Source organism: Peromyscus eremicus, chromosome 8a (genome assembly GCF_949786415.1).
Source record: "Peromyscus eremicus chromosome 8a, PerEre_H2_v1, whole genome shotgun sequence".
Lineage (NCBI taxonomy): Eukaryota > Metazoa > Chordata > Mammalia > Rodentia > Cricetidae > Peromyscus > Peromyscus eremicus.
The window spans coordinates 91648050-91671637 of NC_081423.1; the positions used below are offsets into that span (position 1 = coordinate 91648050).

General features: G+C 46.0%; 1 protein-coding gene across 1 annotated transcript in view; it reads right to left on the minus strand.

Moving 5' to 3' along the window:
• Positions 1 to 3064: 3064 nt before the first annotated feature.
• The window catches only part of Fam20a (FAM20A golgi associated secretory pathway pseudokinase), a 59786-nt gene continuing 39262 nt past the window's right edge, over positions 3065 to 23588 (minus strand). Inside the window, exons 2-11 of the mRNA XM_059269789.1 lie at positions 18110 to 18294; positions 16978 to 17028; positions 15214 to 15292; positions 8908 to 9000; positions 7993 to 8108; positions 7357 to 7537; positions 6163 to 6272; positions 5452 to 5533; positions 4926 to 4985; positions 3065 to 3687 (exon numbers count right to left, since the gene is read on the minus strand). Coding sequence (XP_059125772.1) covers positions 3423 to 3687; positions 4926 to 4985; positions 5452 to 5533; positions 6163 to 6272; positions 7357 to 7537; positions 7993 to 8108; positions 8908 to 9000; positions 15214 to 15292; positions 16978 to 17028; positions 18110 to 18294 — 1222 coding nt within the window. The 3' untranslated portion in view covers positions 3065 to 3422. The remainder of the gene's footprint in view (positions 3688 to 4925; positions 4986 to 5451; positions 5534 to 6162; positions 6273 to 7356; positions 7538 to 7992; positions 8109 to 8907; positions 9001 to 15213; positions 15293 to 16977; positions 17029 to 18109; positions 18295 to 23588) is intronic.

Below are 23588 nucleotides of genomic sequence, written 5' to 3' on the forward strand. Positions count from 1 at the left end.
ACCAAAACTCTGCTTAGGAACAGTGGCTATTTTAATTTGTCCTTCCAGCATGTCTGTCAAGGGGAACCACAAATCTCCCTTCTTACATTTTTTTGGGTATTTTCATAGGAATCATCATTTTTGTGTACACACACAGCTAAAATTTGTTTCTTGACAGAACTTTAGAGCTGTGATTTCATTGTGACTCCCTGTAACTCAACTGCCCTTGGGTGTCCTGTTTTGTTTTTTTGTAAGAGTTTAAGTAGCTTGGGGATTTAAAAACGTGGCCGCTAGATGGAGCGCTTTTCCTTCATTCCTTTGTAAACCCCAAATGAGTGCAGCTGTTCCTTATGGCTTCTGTGTTCGCACGTTTTCCTACTTGGGACAGTTTAAGTCCGGCCCTGAGATCACTACACCACCGGCAGCCTTCTTGGATGTTGTGGGCTGAGCAGTGAAAATGTGATTCTCCAGTGCACTCTTTCCTACTCAATGCTGAAGGAGCTCTGCAGCCCCATTTTAGCTATCAGTTGTGAATGTGTCTTTTTTGGGGGACGTCCTAGCACCACAGTTTTTGTGTGTTTTTATGCTTATTATTGATGAGTTCACTCACTATTCAAAAGGTCCCTAAGGATAGTGCTCATGTCCTGACTCATGTACTGGCTCATGTTCCTGAGTGTGAGAAACTGTATCTTACTGTGAAAATATGTGTAGTAGGCAGATGCAATGTTAAAGAACCAACAGTGTAAAGTGATGCATCTTTACCACACAAAAGGAGGTTCTGTGGTAATGGGTTGGTGAAATTCGACTAGAGAATCCTAGGAGGCTGACTTGGTATTTCTCCTAGGCAATGATTACCTGCCAGGGATAGGACAGAATTGCTGCATGTGAGAGAGTTGGCTTATCCTGAGGTCTGAATCCTCCTGGGTTTTGAGAAGGCTGTGGCATATCCATCTAAACCGGTTTCCACCAGTTGACACAGTGTGCAGTCCTTGTCGTCTTTATTTGCTTGTCAGTGGTGACATGGAAAGTTTTCACATAGAGCGAGTACTTGTTCATGGGAAGTTGAGCAATGGTTCAGCGTGAGTAAGCTGTAAGAACTTGATACCTCTGAGAATGGAATGTTTTGTTTTCTGGTATTTTTGAAAAATGCTGGTCTTAGGGTTTTGGGTTTTTTGTTGTTAGAGTAAGTTTTAAAAGTAAAGTCTGTGTAGTTATTCAACATTCAACATATTATGATCAAATTCAGTTACTTTGGTTTTAAGAAGTATAGCAGAAATTATATTCTAGAATCTTCAGAAACTAGTCTATATCAAGGGAGGTTGGGTTGGAGGTGGACTGCCGCTCTCCCGAGACTGGTTGGAATCTCAAACCCTTTTTCCTTGAACATGAATTTTCCCCTCATTCTTCAGTGGCTTCCTGGTGCTTCCTCCGCAGGGGAGAGAGAGTAGGAGAGACAGCTACTGATGGAGGGGCTGCTGATGGAAGGGGCCGCCTCATGGAAGGGCCGCCTCATGGAAGGGCCGCCTCATGGAAGGGGCCGCCTCATGGAAGGGGCCGCCTCATGGAAGGGGCCGCCTCATGGAAGGGGCCGCCTCATGGAAGGGGCCGCCTCATGGAAGGGGCCGCCTCATGGAAGGGCCGCCTCATGGAAGGGCCGCCTCATGGAAGGGGCCGCCTCATGGAAGGGCCGCCTCATGGAAGGGGCCGCCTCATGGAAGGGGCCGCCTCATGGAAGGGGCCGCCTCATGGAAGGGCCGCCCTGCATGGGAAGGTTCTTCAGCACTAAGGTCTCTCTTAAAGAGCTCATTTTTGCTTTTTTTCCTTTCTGTAGCCCTGACCAGCTTTCAGCTTTACAACCTTGCCTCAGTCCCTCAAGGGCTGGGATTTGCTGGCATGAGTCACAAAGCCCAGCATGATTTTTCTTTCAGATAACAAATTTAACTTCACAAACTTTACTTTGGAATAGGTCTAAACCACAAAATTACCTTTTGAGAGCCTTAGTTCACTTCCTTGCCCGTTGGAGGTAGGAGTTGTGCTTGTTGGGGAGGGTTGCAAACCTATGTGTCGACTTTCAGACTGGTTAAAGTTTCTGGGGCAGAGGCTTGAGGGAGAATTGAGCAAACTGGGTTCAGGGATTGTGTGCCCGTAATGTGGGGTGCTAGGATGAGTCAGAACCATAATGTGGGGCGCTATTGCAAGACAAGCGTGGTGGCTCACACCTGTAATCCAGGCACTTGGGAGGTAGAGGGGAAGAGCAAGAATTCTGGGCTAGCCTGGACTACATGAGCCCTCAAGTCAGAAGACCCAAACAGTACTACCCATTGTCGTTTGTCCTGGCTGCCTTTGGACACATGCAGAGGTCTATGGTGACATTTCTGATTCTTGACTTTGCCCCTCTTAGTGGTGCCTTTTCCTTCTTCCCTCTTACTTTCTGATCCTCTGGCTTTTTATGAGAGGATAAAAAATCTCCTGAAGCCGTTTGTTTTTACTGAACTCTTCACCAATGCCACCCTAATTTGTGTCTGACTTGGGTTTGACTTATGTAGTGTTATTTCCCACACACAGCCTAGGCTAGCCTTGAACTCTCGGTGTGGCTGGGAATGCCTCTGAGTTTCTGGTCCTCCCGAGTGCTGGCCTTGCAAGCCGTGCCACCATGCCTGATTTTTATGTGGTGCTGGGGTCGAACCCAGGGCTCTGCACCTGATAGGCAAGCACTCAGTCAACTGTATGAGCCATACAGCTCCTTAGTTGCCAGCTCCTCATTTGACAACTCGTCAGACTGAAGTCCCACTTTGCTTAGCAAATTTACCTTTAGTATTTTCAAAAAGTAACCGGAGAATGACTTGGTGGGGGTCATTGTATTCAACTAGTGTTAGGGACTGGAATGTCAGGATAAAGGGTGATTTTTTTTTTTTTTCCGCATCAACTTGAAATTTATAGATTTTAGGTTTGCTTGGGAGATGGGAGGTTTTTTTTTTTTTTTTTTTTTTTTTTTTTTTTTTTTTTTAATGTGGACCAGGCAATATACTGTTCCTGCATATACAGTAAGGACTTGGAAGAAGCCAGTTATCCACTTGATGTTCCTTTATTTACATGGTAGAATAAAAACTTCCTGGGAACAGGGCCTCCACGCCTTCCAAGCCTGGCCCAGATCCAGGTTTCACAGTGTGCTCAGAAGGTAGTCTGCGGCCTTGATGGAGCCAGAGCTTGCTAAGAAGATAGAGCCCCAGCCAGTGCACTGTAAAAGCAGTGACCTCCATCCAAGGGTAAAGATAAGGCTTGGTAGATTCCACTTGCTCTTCCAAAGCATTCCTGCCTCCTCCCTGAGCTCATGACTTGGCCTCCAGCACCCCAGGGTGCAATGGGGCAGCAGGGGCCTACACACCAGCACCCACCGCTGGCTCCAATTGTGTGTTCTGAGATTTCACCCTTGGAGCCAGCTGTTAGCTTGTGAGATTAGCCTGGCCTGAGTCTGGAGCCGACTGTTGTGCTGGGCCGTCAGCTATGACTCTCTGTTCCCCGTGGGCCTCGATGCAGTCCTCTACTGTCTTAAGGATGATTTGGAGTCTGCGGTCCAGGGCCAGGAGGTGAGGTTCTGTGAGGACAGGGGCAAGCTGATCTTCTAGTAGTGACTCCCGCATCACATCACTGAGTCTGTACTCAGCCTGAGCCAGCAGCTGAAGGTGCAAAAGTGTTTTCTTTTTTATCCTGAAGAGACAAAGCCAGTGGAACCAGATCAGCAGATTAAGGAGAGTAGCTTGGCCTGCACTTGCCCAGTCCCCGCAAACAGCTTTTGCAGCTGGTATTCTTGGGAGATTTTATTTCCAGGCAAACACATTTCAGTGAAAGCCATGTAGGAAAAGAATTAATAGTGGGTAACAGCCTTTGTCCAATTGTCTTTATTCAAGTGTTGCCAAGCTATTTGCACTCTTATAGTGTGTGTGTGTGTAAGTCAGAGGGCAACTTGGGACTTGGGACTTGGTTCTTTATACCATGTGGGTCCTGGAGACCAACTCTGGTCTCTCTCCACTGAATGGAGAACCCTAGTAATTGTAGTGTTACCCATGGTGATGCCAAGCTGTATGAAGTTACTCTGACAGTGATAACAGAGTCAAGTGAAATGTCACCTAAGTTGTTTTTTGTTTTTAAGATTTAAAGCTGATGGAAGAAGCTTCCAGTAGGTGGATGAAGTTGTCTGTTGTCTAAAAGTCCAACCTCCATGTGCCAACTTGGGAATGTGTTGGATTCTAAAAGCACAGGGATGACCAGCGACTAGGTCCATTCTGACTTCAGAGTTTTGATTTCTTTCACACTCGTACAAGCAGTGTAACTGGCTGATCTTTGATACAAATGATTGCTCATCCTGTCCAGGAGGAGAGAGATACATTAACCAAGGAGTTGACTTGGGCCACTCAGTGCCACGGGAACAAATGGGATGGTTTTGTTAGGTCTGAATCACCCCTTTATAATTAGCTATAGCTAAGAGGAACCTAATGTCACAAGCCTGGCTAAAATGCCAGAGATGCAGAAGTAGGTGTCCTTTAGAGAAGGAGCCAGAGTTGCAGTCTGACTCAGCTTTCCAGACTTCAGTCAGGGTTTTGCTTAGATGGTGATGAAATAGCAATATTTAAGAGCTTACAAGAGGGCCAGGAAAAGGGCTGATTATTAATATCAAAGAGCATTGATATCTGCAAAAGTGGGTGATTATCTGAGTGGGTTAAGGGTTCAAGTTGGCAACTTTAAAAGATCAGATCTTAACTCGTTTTCTGCTAGAGGAGATGTCACTGGGGAACGGCTGCACTGGGGAAGCAAGGCAGCTCACACCATTCTGTCCATAATGTTCTTGACCAGGGAAAGCTGATGAAAGCTTTCAGAGTTGGGTTGCAAGCAGGATGAAATGTCTGAATGGCCGCCTGCCCTTGGTACTTGAAAGCATGGAAACTTACATGCAACACTGTGAGAGAGGGGCGAGGATGGAGATTTCATCCTGGGAATGTCGTCCGAACCTAGGAGAAGAAATGGGCTTCAGCAAGCCTAGAGTCTTTAACCCTCTGGATGCTCTCTTCCATAACCCTTCTTTGAATTAGTTGGGATAAGGTGCCAGACAGACACCATGGCAGCTGTCTCAACAGCTCCCTCCTCAGTCAGGTCACAGAAGCCTCTTAAGTTACAACCAAGCTCCTCCTGCCTCTGCAGGCCAGCCGCTGAGGCTAAGCCATGCTCTGCATCTAGGAAAGTAACAACTAGTGAAAAGACACGGGGAGTCTCAGCCACTGGTAGGCACAAGAGCGCTCTTGCACTGGAGAATCAGTGGTACTTAGCAAAGAAGAAGAAGAAGGTTTGTGGAAAATAGGGCAAGATGGAGTGGAGAGGTCTGGGCAGTGCAGGCCCTCCTCAGGGCCTCCAGTGCCCAAGCAGCCACAGGAAACATGGCTGGAGATGGAGAGCTGGTACATGGGCACTGGTGCTTACCCTCTGGCATTATCAAGATGAATAAGGTACCCATCATCCCCAAACTTGGTGAACATCTCATAATGGTGGCGGTCCATGTTTCCTGCAATGGAAGGGAGAGACGAGAGCAAGGGTCTGAAGACCATGGATACAGAAGATCCTGACCTGCCTTCTGGGGATGGAACACAGGAGCCTGAGCATGGAGCACAACCAGCATTTCTAGGTTTTTTACTCTCCCCCTCTCCCAGCCTCAGCCTGGCAGCCTAGTGAGCAGAAGTGTGCCATTGTGCCTTGTGTACATATCGATGTTGGGCTTTCTCAGCCCACACAGCCTCTAACATGGAGCATCCTTGCCTGGTCACAATGTGACTAGATGGTAGAATTACTAGTTTGTGGAGCTGTGGCCTTGCTACGTATTTCTCACCTTCATACTGGCTTCCTCTCACTGAGTGAAGGGACATCCAGCTTCAGATCTGATGCCTGTTTAGGCCTTATGGCAGGGTGGTGCGTCTTCCTCGCCAGTGGCAACCCCTCCAACACCTGTGCTCCCCCAACCCTTTCCAAGAAACCAGGGCATGTTAACTTTGTTTCCTTGGACTTCATCCCCTTCGTATATGGGAGATGCAGGGCTATTCACCCCTCCTGATCCAGGCTGCAGTTTTGCTAAGGTCTCCCAGAATCCTAGGCAAAGAAGAGTGCAGTTGTGCCAGGCGCCCTGTGTGGGGTACCTACCGATCAAGAAGTCAAAGATGGCCATGTCGATGATGCCAAGCAGCCTGTTGCTGCTGTTGTATGGGTAGATCTGCTTTACCGTGTCACAGTAAAGGGGGTTGAGCTCCCACCTGAGGGGGAGAAGAAGTCCTGGGGCTGGAAAAGCCAAGATGCCAGGGTGTTGGGGGCCCTCTCCATACCATCTCCACCCTCCCAAATCCCTACTTCCCCAAGCCTGCCATGGGCTAGTGATCTCAGGATGCCAGGTGGTAGCAGGCTCCCCTCAGGAGGACCCTGGGCAAGGGCATCTGGTAAGGGAGGTTGCAGATTCCAGGTGGTGGGAAGGTTCAGAGTCCTTTGATTTTGCTGAGTGCTAAGTGGAAGGCTGGGGTGCCACATGCTAGAGGGTGTCCCAGAGCAGGTGGTGGGAGCAGGCACCCACCTGGCTGCTCTTGGTCCTGGTTGTCCAGAACTCCTGCACCACCCACGACCCCACAGACTGGCCTCTGCTACACGTGCCCCGCCTTCACACAGTCTCACAGAGCCATGCCTGCCAGAAATTCTCCTGTCAACTTTTCTTTCCATCAGACTGTGGTGATTTGCCAATGGACCTGTTCATTGAGTCCACTCATTTGGTGTGTCTACTTTGTTAGATATGCTAGGCCCTGGGCATACAGTCAAGGGGTCCTGCTCCAGGTTTCACACCCTCAGCTCTTGTGTGCTGCTTTATTGAGATATGTGATACGTATGTGTATATGTATACATGTTCACATGTATGCAGGGCCTGAAGTTGATGTCCAGTATCTTCTTCTATCCCTCCCCACTATTTACTGAAGCAATGTCTTTGCTGAACCCAGAACAGGCCAATTCTTACTAGTCTACCTAACGCTATGTGGTGGGGATCTAGTGTCTCTGTCTCTTGCATGCTCAGATTATAGGTGGCTGCCATGCCTGCCTGGCTTTAAGTGTGTTTTGGGTATCTGAACCCGGTTCATGCTTATATAGTAAGCACCTCCCCAGCTCCTCTATGTGGTACTTTGTTATAGAATAAACACCTTACAACCCAATATATGAGCTACAGGGAGCTATATTTGATCTGTTGGTCCTAGCATCAATTAGAGGATGGAGGTAGCTGTTAGGGTTTAGTTGTGGCAATTCTGAAGAGCTGGACTGCAGGGCCCTGGGCATGGTGTTGTGGTCAGGAAGCCAACTCACTCCTCTTTTCCTGACAGTGAGTAGGAGCGTATCCAAGGGTTGGGCACAGACAGTCTGGGGGCCAGGTTGAGGGACGGCAGGAAGGCAGAGAGGGAGCCCTCCAGCAGGTGCGGGTTGCCGCAGACAGCATACTCAGTCTTGCACATATACGGACACTTGGCGAAGAAGCACACGTTGTTAGCTGGAAGTTGAGGGAGGAGAAAGAAGGAAAGTGGGGGCTTATAGGTATGTCATCTTCTGCCCTAAGAAACCCCTTAAAAGTAGCATGGGAATTTTGAACTCCCAGCTTGGGAAAAGGCTGTTGGGCCTAGAAGATGCTATTAAACGGGACATCTTGGGTACCAAGTTTCAAATGTTTTAGAGCATCCTATCATGTGATGAACATTCTTTGATAGGCTAGATGGATAATCTCTGAGTCCTGGGAGGCCAGCCGTCCTGGAGATGTGTCTCACACACCTTTTTACTGTCTGGTGTTATGTTTTAGCAGACATGGGTGGGAGTGTTGGATGGCAGCACCCTTCTGCTCCAATAACACATGTGTTAATGGCAGAGCGCAGACCGCTGTTGAACACAACAGTAGACAGGATGCCTTACCATATACTTAACTCTAGAATATGGCTCTGGCTGATACTGCACCTGGAGAGACAAAGAAAACACTCTGCAGGATTTCATTCTTGGTGACCTCTAGGATTTCCTTGGTGACATTCACTAGCCTCCCCACGGTTGGCGGCACCCGTCGGAAGTCCAGAATCCTGGAAGAGAAGGAGCCTTGTTCAGATTTGAGGGATAGTCAGGGACTGCGGAAAAGCCCTACATCTGTGCCAACACCTGTTAGAACCTGACAGTGTTTCTGAATATAGCAGTGGTGTAGCAGCTAAGGACGTTTCTGCTGTGTGGACCCAATTTGCCTGGCAAATCCTACCCTGAAAGTTATGCAGGAAGGATCCTTCTTCCATTGAGCTCCCGGGTGAATGCTCCCACCATCCACATTGTGTCCTGGTCAATATTTCTCAGACTTGAATGTGCATACTAGTCACTTGAGGATCTGGTACAAATACGGGTTCTGATTTTGTGGCAAATAGGATTGCTTTTTTTCATCTCCAGATCAGGAAGTAGGACAAAGGTGATGTCATATCTACCATGGCAATGTGATTGTCTTCTAAGTTGTCTCATTTTTTCGGGTATAGGGGTGTATATCTGTACTCCTGGCATTTGGGAAGCAGAGACCGGAGGATCAGAAGTTCAAATCTATCCTTAGCTATGGAGTGAATGAGAGGCCAAGCTGGGCTACATAACAGTCCATCTCAGCAACATATATATATATATAAAACAGTAAAACTATATATAAATTGTTCATTATCTTAAAAGGCCTTATGTTTTTAACTTAATGGAGTTGGAAGGAGAAATGAGATCTGAAGACCCTACACTTGAGGTGAAGAGATGAAAAGCCAGGAATAAGTACCTCTGAGTTCTTCCCAAAGGTCTGGGTAGCATCCCCTCCCCGGGGGACTGGCCCTTGCAGTCTGTGTCCTCTTCAGAGGCCAGACCTACCTGTCCAGGTGGAAAGCTGCGACCTCAGCATTGTGTCTTTGAAAGTCTATGAAGTAGAAGAAGTTCTCGGGTGTCTCCTCCTCTCGCTGCTGTCTGGAAGGAAGGAAGGAATCACGTCCTGGACTCAGCCTTCCATGGTAAACCCAAGGAGAGAGCCTGTCTGATGCTTTTCATGTGGGTGTAGAGGGTGGACCCACAAATTAGGGCTGGGCCTCTCCCTTCCTGAGCGAGGAGGAGACATGCAAAGTAGGAAAAGGCAGGCTTTTTATAGGCACCATTGTTGCCAAGTTTCCTGCTTAAGAAGCGCTGGGGAGTAGTGGCTGATTTGCCCAAAAAACCAAGGGAGGAAAACCATGCGTTCTTGTGTGTTAGTTGGAGATTTATTGAAAGTGATGGTGGTGGAGTTCTAGATGCCCAAGTGTGAAGAAAGGTGAGGTGAGAGCTAGAACCCAGCAATAGAAGGTGCTAGAGAACTTAGTATGATTGTGAACAAGGACTGGAAAGGTATAGGTCTGAGGGAGAAATACAGGTGACAGAACTCTTAGAAACTCAGGTGCGGCTTGAGAATGGGCCCAGCTAGAGAACTGAGGGAGGCCGACATAGATGAAATTGATCTGGTCCCACTTTTAAATCGCCAATGGATTCACCACCCTGTGGAGGGTGCTGGGAGGTGTGGTTCGGTGTTAGGAAAGCGCTTCCGGCATCCTGGGCTGACTTGCAGCCTCCATACTGACTTCACTTTCATGCTAATAAATGGGGAAGGACGATGATCTTCGAGTAATTTTATAGCACAGAGTGTGACCCTGTTCCAAAGACTGGAAAAGCAAAGGTAGGTATAAACAGAGGTAGGGCCACAAACAACACGTAGACAACCAGCCTCCACAAGCCAAATGGTAAGGCACACTGCCAGAGGAGCACAAGCCAATTCTGCAGTGAGGCCGCAGGAAGTAGATCATAGAGATGCAGCCAGGTCTAGCATAGCATCCAGAAGTGAGGGCATTGCTGGATGCTGCGTGTCTGTCCCCATTCTCCTATGAGAATATAAAATTTCTCAGATTTTTTTTCATGTGGGATATGATAGATTTGAAATTGGAAGGTTGCTGGGTGGTGGTGGCACATGCACACCTTTAATCCCAGCACTCTTGAGTTCTAGGCCAGCCTGGTCTACAGAGTAAGTTCCAGGACAGCCAGGGGTACACAGAGAAACCCTGTCTTGCAAAACATAACAAAACATCAAAACCAACTAACAACCAAAACAATAAAGGCTGTTTTTACTTGACATCACTGATTCTTCTGTGTTGAGCACTAAAGAAAGTACATTTCATGTGCAATATGTTGTACATTTTACAGTTTGAAGTATCTCCTAGGTATAGTTGGAAGTTTTCCTATGTCCCAGAAGGCTGGTGGTTGGGACAGATCTCTCCCACTCATGTCCCCCAAGTAAACACACAGAGGCTTATATTAATTATGAACTGTATGGCCATTAACTCAGGCTTGTTATTGACTAGCTCCTATACTTAAATTAACCCATAATTCTTATCTATGTTTTGCTGTGGGCTGGTCTATATGTTAAATTGCTCTGATTGGTCAATTAAAACACTGATTGGCCAGTGGCCAGGCAGGAAGTATAGGCAGGACTAACAGAGAAGAGAAATGAGGGAACAGGAAGGCAGAGGGAGACACTGTTAGCCACCACCATGACAAGCAGCATGTGAAGATGTCGGTAAGCCATGAGCCATGTGGCAAGGTATAGATTTATAGAAATGGATTAATTTAAGATGTAAGAACTAGATAGCTAGAAGCCTGAGCCATTAGGCCAAACAGTTTAAGCAATATAAGTCTCTGTGTTTACTTGGTTGGGTCTGAGCAGCTATGGGACTGGTGGGTGACAGAGATTCGTCCTGACTGTGGGCCAGGCAGGAAAACTCTAGCTACAATGTTTAGCCACATGGCTTGATACCTTTTCTCAGTTCTGCCTTGTCAACTTGCTTCCTCCATGTCTGGCTGGTGACTCTGACTCAAGCCTTCCTCTTCCGAGAATTCTCCTCATCTGCTTGCCTGGCCTATACTTCCTGCCTGGATACTGGCCAACCAGGGCTTTATTAAACCAGTGTGCAAAAGCATTATCCCACAGCATTTTCCCTTTTCTGTCTAATCAAAAAGGAAGGTTTTAACTTTAACATAGTAAAATTACATATAATAGAACAGTTATCAAGCAAGAATTACAGTTACAATATCTAGTCTATTTGTATTTGGCAAAATTAAAGAAAATATTCTATCACCTATCCTATATTTGTGAGTCTGAAATTTCATATCTAATTTATCTTTTATCATAACCAAGGAAAATTATAACTATCTAGTCTTCAAAAGAAAAGGGGAAATCATGGGTGATATTGTTCTGTATGCTGTGCATATGTATTGCTCTGATTAGTTGATAAATAAAGCTGTTTGGCCAATGGTGAGGCAGAATAAGGTTAGGTGAGACATTCTAACTGGAGGGAGAGGAAGGAGAAAGCAGAGCAGAGGGGACCCTGCCAGCCACTGCCAGGGAAAAGCAAGATGTAAAAGTACTGGTAAGCCATGAGCCATGTGGTAAAGTATAGATTTATAGAAATGGGTTAATTTAAGAAGTAAGAGCTAGCTAGTGAGAACCCTGAGCCATTAGGCCATACAGTTTGTAACTAATATAAGTCTCTGTGTGTTCATTTGGGTCTGAGCAGCTGTGGGACCATGAGGCTTCAGGAGCTGGGTGGGACCAGAAAAACTTCAGCTACACCTAGAAGTCAGTGAGATGGTTCAGTGGGTAAAGGCCCTTGCCACCTAACCTGATGACCTGAGTTCTGTTCCTGAGTCCCACATAGTGGAAGAAAAGAGCTGACTCCTAGGAGCTATCTCTGAGTTCCACATGAGTGCTGTGGAATTTGCACCCAGTCCCAAACAAACCAACACCAACAAACAAACAAATGTAAAAGTCTCACCCTCATGCTTAGAATGTGTACTTTGCAAAGACAAATTTACATTCTTGTTATAAGGGGACAAATGTTTTTCACTTTAACTTACTCAGAGGGAAGACACACATACATTTTAAAAGAAAAAAATACGTTAAAAACTGATACTGTACTTGTATTTTGAACTAAATTTCATAGAATTATGGATGAAACTTTGTGTTATATCTTCTCTCCCTCCCCCTTTGTTGCTTTGTTTCATTTATCAGTGTTCCCTAGGTGGTCTGCTCTAACTGGTATTCTCTTATGGGTACTCATAATTTAAAACTCTATGCTGGCCAGAACCCCATTGATAGAGCTTGTTTAGGGAAGCGTGATGTTAAAGAGTCACATGCCTGATGGGGTCTCTGCCCATGATTGTATGCTCACTGCTGTGGCTCTGACTAAAGAGCCTGGCCATTTGGGAGGCCATGACAGGAGGATGACTTGAGCCCAGGAGTTTGAGACCAGCCATGGAAAGACCGCATCTCTTAAAGATAAAGACATAAAGACAAAGGGCCTGAGGAGATAGCTCAGTCTGCAAGCAAGAGGACTGATGCTCAGTCAGAACCCAGAACCCATATTAAAAAGAAAGCCTGGATTTGTCAGTGCTGGGGAGGCTGAGACCCTCATCTACTTGGTGAGTTCTAGGCCAGTGAGAGACTCTGCCTCAAAGAACAAACAAATAAACAAACAGGACTTGAGGAACGATGCCCAAGGCTGTCCTCTGGCTTCCAGACACATGGAAGTACCTGCAACCACACACACACACACACACACACACACAGAGAGAGAGAGAGGGAGGTAGAGAGAGAGAGAGAGAGAGAGAGAGAGAGAGAGAGAGAGAGAGAGAGAGAAAGAGATACACACACACACACACACACACACACATAGACACACATTTGCACATGTGCACACACACAATATGTTGACTTTGGTGCTCTGTATGTTTGGCCATAAAATGAGATTCTCCTCCTGAAATTGTCCTTTGGAAAAGGAATGTTTTGACATTCAATTTCTTACATAGTTTACTTTATCCGATGGAGGCAGATTCATCAGCTTGTGGGATGGTTATGAACTTCACTGGCAACTGGATTAGACTGAGAAATGCTGTGGATATCGCTCAATATAAGTAAAACACTGATTGGCGAGTGGCCAGGCAGGAAGTATAGGCAGGACAAGGATAGAGGAGAATTCTGGGAAGTGGAAGGCTGAGGGGAGAGACACTGCCAGCCACCGCCATGACAAGCAGCATGTAAAGATGCCGGTAAGCCACGAGCTACGTGGCAAGGTACAGATTTATAAAAATGGGTTAATTTAAGATATAAGAACAGTTAGCAAGAAGCCTGCCACCGTCATACAGTTTATAAGTAATATAAACGTCTGAGTGATTATTTTATACATGGGTTGTGGGACTGCGGGGCTTGGTGGGACCTGGAGAGAAGCTCTCCAGCAACAGAGAAAAGCCTAGGAGGTCAGCAAAAACACATCTGGGTGTGTGTATGATGGCCTTTCTAGAGTCAAGGAGATCCTAATAGGAGAGCATTTGGGGGAGGCAGTGAAAGGAAGGAGGCAGGGGTAGGTCATTGGGCCCATCTTGCCTCGACCCCACCCTCTGTGCCCTTTTCTCTGCCTGCTGGGCACTATGGTAAGAACTATTTTGCTCCAACACCCCCTGACACACACACAATGGACTGAGCCCTTTGAAACCGTGAGCCAAAACAAACCTTTCCTCTGTTAAGTTGCTTTTCTTGGGTATTTGGTCACAGCTACACAAACTAACATGGTGGGGAGGACCTCATCTGTGCTGGCAGTGTGGCCTGATGGAACCAAGGCCAGCATCAATCAGAACAGCACTGGTGATGGGAGAGGAGAGGAAAGAACTCACTCTTAACAGTGACACTCAGCCTGACTCTAGGGATGATAAGGAGCAGCGCAAGTAATTTTGGCAAATGAAATGTGAAAGTGTGTATGGGGCAACACTTTAAATTTCATGTATAGTTTTATATGTTGGGTTGTGGGATTTAAAAAAAATCAATAAATATGAACAGATGATATTTAAATGTTTTGTATCACTGAATGGTTGTATCTTTAAATCAAGTAAACAACTTGTTTTTTGCACTTCTGATGGAGGAAACTCCTTATATAAAGGGTTCTCAAGGTTACTTGGGCCTTGGGATCTGCAGGGTGGGTCTAGAGCAAGCCCACTGGACTCTGAGAGAGTGGGACTGAGACATCTCAACTGTTCAAAGTTCCAAAGGGAATCCAACATGCAGCTTGTTGACTCCAACCCTGTACTTAAAGAGGTGCTTTTGTTCCTTAATTCAGATGACTGAGACACATTCAGTGCTCAGGTCGCTAGGTTCCACCACCACAACCAGTGACTGGGCTATTGAGCAGGCTTCTCCTTGGTTGGCTGGCTGCAAAGTGTGGATCTAAGTCAACACAAATAAACAGCACTGGAAGGCAGAAAGCTCTGGAGGAACCTGTGACTTGAGCAACAGAACCATTTATGGGGACATTCTTCCCTATGCATGTCATCCACAAGAGAACATTCTACTGGCCAAGGCGTTACACTCTACTCCAGGAAACCCAAACCTGTGGTCCAGAGACCCACTGGGGGCTGGTAGTACACACACACACACACACACACACACACACACACACACACACACTTACACTCATACATTCATGAATGCATGCACATACCAAACTCTGCCATCATTTCACTCATGGACATGTACTATAAAGTCCAAAGACATGGACGCTGTTGTTATGAACAAAATATGTTAATGTGTATATGCACAGGACTTCATAGCAGCCTTTTTCATCATTTAGGTTTTCAGTCAAAGCAAGTATTGTCATGTGAAGTAAACTTTGTGATGTCAAAAAGAGGGTGATTGTTGGTCCTTGATGAAGGTGAGGATTCATTATAAGTAAGAGCAAGTCAGCCTAGCAGTCTGGCTGCTTGGCTGTAATTCTTGGGCCCACTGTTTGTGATGTGGAGTCTGGGGCAATCTGGCTTCTCAGAGCCTTGGTGTATTCACCTTGGGGTGGACATTATAGTTACACTTATGTCATGAGGTTTCATGACACTGTTGATGTCCAAAACCACAATTCATGTAGCATGCACAGCATGGATGCTACTGAGGGCCCCAGTCAACAGTAAGGTTGGTTATTATTGTTTTTAATTATTATTATTGTCACCAAAATAGTTCTATGTGTGGGGCAGACGGGGATGAGGATACTAGGCTACCTTTACTATCTTTTGGTCAACGCTCCCCCAGGCTTACCACCAGGTGGTGAGGAAGGCTTCACTTACCTCATGGGTTTGAACATGGCTTTCCCGAAATCCGAGAACCTCAGAACCAGCTTCAGGTGGACCCCACTGGGTTTCACAACTAGGAGGGGTAGAAGAGCGATGTCTAAGCCCAGGACTGTGACACAATTAATAAATTCAGTCTTTTTCTGTTACTTAAGAAGACCCCAAAGACAACATGCTTTGCAAAGCCTGAGGGGCAAACCCTGCCATGTCTGGCTATGTTAGAAGGCTCAGTACAGCTTTTCTGCCTGTTTGGGAAGAGGCCAGATATTTGGGGAACAGGATTCCCAAAACAGATGCTACTGAAAATTCCTCAGACTGTTTTTCTAAAAGGACCAGCCTCTCTTTGGGTTCCAGTTGTGATCTTAAGATTTCCTACCAAGTTGTCTGTTGTATCAGACTTCTGTGTCCATAATGGCTTCCTATTTAAGATTCTATGCCTGGGCTGGGTCTAGGGTTTGTTAAATTCTTGTTTTTAATCTCATTTTGTTTTGTGGTGCTTGGATCAAACCCAGGACCTTTTGCTTCCTGTTTTAAAACAGTGTTTTTGAGAATGTCATGTATGGACCTGAAAATTTGTGAATTTGAAGATTTATCGTGACACTTACGCTTCTTGTCACCCTGTCATCTTCCCTTCCTTTGTCCCTCCTCCTCCTCCTCTCTACTCTTCTTGCCTTTCATCTCTCTTCTGTACCCTTCTTTTTTCCTTTCCTTCCTTTCTTTCCCTCTTCCTCCTCTCCCCTCCCCTCTCCTCCTCTCCCCTCCCCTCCTCTCCATTCTTTTCCTCTCCCCTCTCCTCCCCTCCTCTCCTTTCCCCTCTCCTCCTCTCCTCTCCTCTCCCCCTCACCCCCCAGCCTTTGAGATAGGGTCTTGCTGTATAGCCCAGTTTGGCCTTGGACTCTTGATCCTCCTGCTTAAGCTCCTCAAGTTCTGGGATTACAGGCATGTGTCATCTCATGAGTGTGTAGAGATGTGTGTTCAGCACATCTAGGCAAATAATTGAGGCCACTCAGGGCTGGGGGCAACTTGCAGCCTTCACTGTTCAGACCTACCTGAAACCAGTTCGCAGCACCCAGAGGGGAGCCCTGATCCCTTTTTCTCCTGGCTTTCCCATTCTGTCTGACATTTACTCCTGTACGTTTCAACCTTGGTTGCTTGAGAATCACCTGGGATACTTTAAAAACATTGCCGTGAGCCTCCCTCTCTGCGGTTGGGCCTAGACGTCTGGAGGCAGAGCCAGGCAATAGCCCTCTTTAAAGCTCTCAGGGGGTGGGCTGGAGAGATGGCTCAGAGGTTAAGAGCACCGACTGCTCTTCCAGAGGTCCTGAGTTCAATTCCCAGCATCCACATGGTGGCTCACAACCATCTGTAATGAGATCTGGCACTCTCTTCTGTGTACATAATAAATAAATCTTAAAAAAAAAAAAAAAAAAAAGCTCTCAGGGGTGAGATGCAGCATCAGGAACCATTGTCCTGTACAATTGCCTCTTGGATCTGCAATCCTACTCCAATCACCTGAGATTCTGTCAACATTCAGATTCTGAAAATCAGAGTAGAGAGGGGGATTCCATGTTCCTAACAAACTCCCTAATGATGCTGACCACCCACCACACTGCACTACATTTTGACCACTTTGATGCTCCCCAGAGTTTCTATGACGGATGCCTTTTACTGTGGGTGGCTGGGGGGAGGGTTGAGTTCCCAGGGACTGGGCAGGGAGAGCCCCTGTTGGAGGCTGGTTGAAGGTTGTGTCAGGGCACTTACTCTGTGAGCAGTCACAGGCCCCCAGCAGGGCCTTTTCATCCTGGCTGTAATCTGCAAAGGAGAAGAGGGGGGAATGAGGACTTCCTGCAGGGTCCCCAACAAAGACAGGCTCCCAGCTCTGACCGCACCCCACAGGAGGAGGGACTGATGTAGCTTGGGAATCTTAGCCATGAACACCCAGGAGGCATTCTTTTAGAGCCCAGTGGCTACCGTCTCTTCCTGCTCCTTCCCAGACTCTGTGCTTTCTGGCCCCTCCCTCTATACTTCAGCCATTCTTGGTCTACTTTTGTCTTCTGCTAGTAACTTCTCATGTCACATGTCCTGTCATAGGTGCTTGAAAGCACAAACTTGGGGTTCATAAACCTGTGTTTGAATCCTAGCTCCAGCACTTGCTGAACCCCATTTGTAAATGGCAGTGATAATGTTCATGCCAGAAGGATATAAGAAAGAACACATCACTGCTGTGGGATGTCTTTCCATATGCTGTGAATATGTGTGGCTCCCACTGGATAATAATAATAATAATAATAATAATAATAATAATAATAATAATAATAAAAGCTGTTTTGGCCTATGGCAAGAAAGCTTACAGCTAGGCAGGAAATCCAAGCAGAGATAGAGAGAAGAAGGGCGGAATCGAGAGAGACGCCAGCTGCCGCCAAAGTGAGCAACAAGATGTCAGCAGACTGGTAATGTCGTGGCCATGTGGCAACATATAGATTAATGAGAATGGGTTAATTTAAGATGAAAGAGCTAGCTAGCAAGAAGCTGAAGCCATAGGCTATACAGTTTGTAATTAATATAAGTCTCTGAATGATTAATTTATAAATGGCTGAGGGGCCATGGGGCCAGGCAGAACTGAGAAACATTCAGTTACACATCACCTGGTACAAAGGATGCACTCAGTAAACAATGACATCACCTTCCGTGAAGAGTACAAAACATCTAGGTCTCTGTTATGTCTTAGGTTTCTCTCTATGATGAGATTAATGCTATAAGATCTCCTTCCAAAGGAATGCAATTTGCTTCTTATTAACCTTGTATAGTCATATATTGCTGGCAACCCTTGACTAGTTCCTGGAGCCTGGCCTGAGATGGCTCAACTCCACCTGGCTAACCCCGTGAGCCTCACCAGCACTGATGGTAGGGAAGTGTCTCATGTCATGGAGGAGCTTGCTGACAACAGGACTGGACCGGGAGTACAGCCCATGGCTGTTGATCCCCAAGTGGAACTGGACCCAGCTGGCTTCTGGTCGGAGCTGCAGTGGAGGATCCCAGGAGGTGAGGTTGAATTGTTCTTTGTATATCTTGTGCCGTCTGGAAGAGCCAGAAGAGTGATTTGGTTGTTAAACTGGTAGAATAGAACACAAAGACCTGAGGAAGCACTTGGTCTGGACACCCCATTTGTGCTTTCACTCATTCAACAAGCGCTTTGAGTGTCTGTGACTGGCCGGGACTTACATTGCCCATAGGATACCACGGGGGAACAAAACACCCCTGCTCCTCCTCGCCCTCAGAGAGCTTCCAGTCTTGATGAGAAAAATCAAGTTACATGGTCACACATAAACACAAATACTGAATTGTGAACTGTAACGGATCTTGTGAAGGAAAAGGCAGATGGCTAGGAGTAGAAGTAGGCATGTCCTGTACTTTGGGACCCTTGCTGCATTTTGACACTAAAAAGTCCTATTTCTTATATCCCACAATGTTTTATATCCCAAGGAGCAGGGAGGTGGTGCAGAGAAGGTAACTGGAGGACAAAGGGAATGGAGGGTGTGGGTCCTGACCGCTAGGAAAAGGATGAATAACTGTTCACCAACTGATCGTTCAATAGGGTTTTCTGCAAGGATAAAAGCAGAAACTTACAAGGCATTTACAGTCTCAGAGAGCCCCACTTGGGAGGCAAGTGGTATGGCTAGGAAGTAGTTAAGGAAATGTAGAAAAGCTCGCCTTCCAACTCTAATACACTGGGGGCTAACGCTCCTACTTATGAATGAATTCTGAGTGTGCAAATAGTCAACACATGACAGTATGCACTTTCACTGTCCGCCTCTACCCATCTATGGTGAACACCAACTCACAAGGATGGACTGAACAGTTAATGATTTCTGTCAGTTTAGAAAATGCAGGCTGAAGACATTTCCTCACCTTTAAAAGGTCATTTTATTTGTAGACATGGAGCTACTTTTGATCAGGTAAGAGAGCTTTAAAAAAATTCCTTTTAAATTTTTTTAGAATATTATACTTGAATATAAAGTATTTTCATCATATCCACCTCTCCTTCCCCACTCCTGATCCTTCAGTATCCCCAACACCCCACTTTCAAATTCATGTCATCTTCCTCTATAATAGTCACACACACACACACACACACACACACACACACACACACACACCCTACTGAGTACAATTAGTTTGTGCATATGCACTTTGCTGTATGGGCACGGACAACCTATCACTTGGAGGCTTGTCCTTGAATAAAACTGGCTCTCCCTTCCTCAGCAGCCATCAACTGATGTTGTGGTGTGGCCTTGAGGGCCCTTCCCTCATCCATGGCGCCATGTTGATTGGTACGATCTTGTGTGGGTCTTGTTCAGGTAACTGTACTGTTTTGAGTTCACAGTGGCAGCATCCTTGTCCTGTCCAGAGGACACTTTCACATCAGTCCTTTGGGTCCTCTGTCTCTTATGATTTTTCTGCTCTTTCTTCCTCAATGTTCTAGTCCTTTCTTGGAGGACATGTTAGAGTACTTCTTCAGCTAAGTGCACAAACGAAGCTCAATGATACGTGGAGAGTGGGTGAATTCCTGAGTAATTTTGTATTGTTGACATGGCCATGGCCATGTCAATGACCCCAGTGTCTCCACTCCATAGCAGTGGCAAGCCCTTCCTCAGGTGAGTCTCAGAGGAATGAGAAAGCCTTCTTCTGGTCCAGGTTTGAGTTTATGAATGATTGACCAGTGTGTGCAAAAACTAGCATCCTCAGCCTCCTCCCCCAGGATGACTGCAACCTGAGACTGTTCTCCTACTAACCAACCCTGCCTAGCTACCCTGCTTTGTTGTACCATACATAATAAATATGCTGAATTTCCTGGTTGCATAGTAGGTGCCCTCCATTGGAGTGAGCGCAGCCCACCCGATCAGCTTTTTGGTATGTGTATCTGTCACTTCTTCACTGTCTGTTGTTTCTTCATTCCCATGTTGCCCCAGCTGGGTTTCCAAGACCTACCCATGCAGGACGTGGCAACAACACTGGCCAAGAAACCAAAAGTTGCCTATGAAACACCAATCTGTACTTCTTCTACTTGTATAAATAAGCCCCTAACTGAAAAGGAAGGCCACAGGACAAACATTCACTATTATCTTTCGTGTTCATGAAAGTGATTTCCTTTCATATTTAAGAAGCCCAGAAGAGGCAGTGACAAGTTCAATTTTTATCAGACTTTCAAGCTGTCAGACGTAGATGACCCTGGAAATCTGGGACATGGTCAGATTGTTCATCTGGGCATGCTCTGACCCGGGAACCAGTCTTTTAGCATCTGGGCTTGGTTCTTCCAAAAGCCAATGAGTGACGTGGTTTCCAACTTGTTGATGTTGGATGAAGTTTTTCTTAGTTTTTGGGGGAAGTTCTTAACACTTGGCATTGAACTCTGACCCCTGTGGGTCTCAGCCACCTTTTGTTCTTGGAATTTGAATTCACCGTCTGTTTGGTCTTCTGAGAGTTACTTTCCCACCCAGGGCTAAGTCAGACTGCCTGCTTAGGTAGGTTCCAGTCTTGAGGCTTTGCCATCTTATCAAGACCAGGTCTGTAAATTTCCACTGGCTTTCCTACCACGAGTCTGTTGCATCAATCTTGTTCCTTGTGTTCCGTTTTCACTGGTGTTTATGACCCTGTGCTGTCCCCAGACATAGCCCAATAGACCTCTATCTTGCCTATATTTTATCCTTCTGATTATCTTTAGTTTTAGCTCTTTTTTTTTTTTTCCAGAGTCTTTCCCAAATGGTCACCCCTCAAAAGTCTGCTGGCCCTGATATTTGTGCCTTTACATAATCTACCATTTTTTTTCTTTCTATCTACACTCCATATTTTCTGCTATTCAAACTTGATTGTGAAAATAGGCAACTGGAAAAGAGGACCAGGTGAAGCTGATTTTAGGCTGTAACATTTACCATCATGGTGGAGAACACGCAGAAAAAAGTGGAGGATTTGAACCAAAGAAACAACTGTAAAAGAAGTAGTGTCATTATCAAACAATGACCTCAGGGTTGAAAAGAACTCAAGGGTATGTATGTGTGCTGGGGATGTAGCTCAGTTCATGCAGTGTTTGCTTAGCATGCATGAAAGCCTGGGTTTGATCTCTAGTACCACATAAATTGAGTGTGATGACATGGGCTTGAAATTCCAGAACTCAGGAGGTAGAGGCAGGAGGATCAGAAGTTCGAGGTCATCCTCAGCTACATAGCAAGTTCAGAGTCAGATTTTTATTTGAGCTATGTCAAATTTTTATTTCTTTGTAAAAGGAAGGACAAAATGCGTGTATGTGGGTGCTTGGGAGATGGCTCAGTAGTTAAACCACTTGCTGAACAAGCAAGACAGCCAGAGTTTGGATCTCCAGAACCTGTATAAACACTGGGTGAATGTGGTGGCTGTTCCAACCTTGGAAGGAAGAGACAGGGGATCCCTGGGGAGCAAGCCAGCTAGATAGACTAACGATGTGTGTGAGTTCTGGATTTGAGATGTGTGTGAGTTCTGGATTTGATCGAGAGATCCTATTTCAAAGAATAAGGTGGGGAGGGAGCAAGGAAGATGCCTGATGTCAAGCTTGGGCCTCCACATGTACACACAAAAACAAGGCAGGAGAAGGAGGAGTGGGGAAGGGGAGGGGGAGGGGAACAGAAGAAGAAGGAGGAGGAGAAGCAGAAGGAGAAGGGGGAGGGGGGGAAGAGCCTAGAGGCCCATCTAACCCAACTCGCCTTCCTCACGTTATTCTTTTTTTTTTTTTTTTTTTTTTTTTTTTTGCCTCACATCATTCTTATCAAGTTGTTATCTCTGCATTCTGGAGCAGTGCCATGGAGAGCATCATGCCATAAGCAGACCAGCTCAAACAATCTGTCCATCTCCCTTAGAAAGTGCTTTCCAACATGGTGCCAAAAATCTTCTCATACCTTCCATTAGTGTTTTATTTTAGGCTCCTGAAGTTAGGCAGACACATTCTCTTCTTATAGTATAGCCTTTAAAATATTCAAAAATGGCTGTTGTGTGGTCTTGGCGTTATTCCGTGTTCATGTTAAGTTTTGCCTTTCTCCCATGACTCTTCCAAGGCCAGAGGTTTGTGTCCATCTGTGACCTTAGTTATTACGATGGACGAATGTTTCTGTCCCCCGCCCCCCTCCAGTTCATAGGCTGAAATCCCGGCCTCCAGGGGATGCTATTAGAAGGTAGAGCCTGTGGAGACGTTTGAGTCAAGAAAGCAGAGAGCTCCTAAATCAGGTTAGTGCGCCATGAAGACACCCCAGAGACACAGCCTCGCCTCTTCTCAAGTGAAAAATGATAGCAGGAAGCTAACTGCCTATGAACCAGGAAGAGGGACTTATCGGACGTCACATGGACTGGCATGGTGATCTTGGAAGTTGTTCCAGGCTTCAGAACTTTGGGAAGTAAATTTTTCTTATTTACGAGCTACCCAGTCTATGGTGTTTTGTTACAGTGGTTCAAACGGACTGAAACAGTTATGTTTACACGTTCTCTCCTATTTCTGACCTCCAGAATGAAATTTGAGACCTCAGCTCTAGATTGCCCAAGGAAAGGGAGAATGGGGGATCAGTCACTAACCTCATTATAGACCATGTTCCTTCTATCATTGTAACCAAAGGCAGGATACATTTGAAAAAGAAATCTCATAGTGCTAAGAAAATATGAGAACGTTTTCATAGATAGAATTCTAAAGTTGGTCTCACATATTCCATGACCTCATTCCCAGACCTGGTCCATGATCCCTACTTGTTATCATGATCATACTAGTATTCCACGATACAGTTGAATGGAACAAGAGTATTAAGCTCTGTCTGATCCCTTCTTGTCACCATGATCATGCTAGTGTTCCACGGTACAGTTGAATGGAACAAGACTCTCTGCTATATCCCTATGACCCTTAAAAGCAGAGATCTTCTCTGGCTGGTAGCAAACATGCTGGTAGCATGGAAAAGGCAGGAAGACAACAAAGCCTGATGAAAAGTGGGGAACCACTATGGTCAGCTCTGGAGATGGAGTGAGTCAAGGGCAAAGACCACCAACCCCGCACAAAGTGCTGAGATTGCTTCCTGGCTGATGGCCAGGTAGGGAACTCAATCTACCACCAGTGGGAAGGTGCCCAGATAGACAGTGGACACCTTGATTTTAATCTTGTGAGAGAGCAGTCACGTCCTCCTAGACTTCTGACCTTCAGAACAAAGCAGCTACTGCTTAGGTTTCTAAGTTTAAGGTAGTTTATAAAAGTAGCAGAAAATGATGCATACTCTGTTCACAAAGAGAAAAAACCACACACTGTTAATTTAAGCATTTGCTTTTATGTAGTTTTAAAATATATTCTGCAATCTCAGCACCCAGGAGGC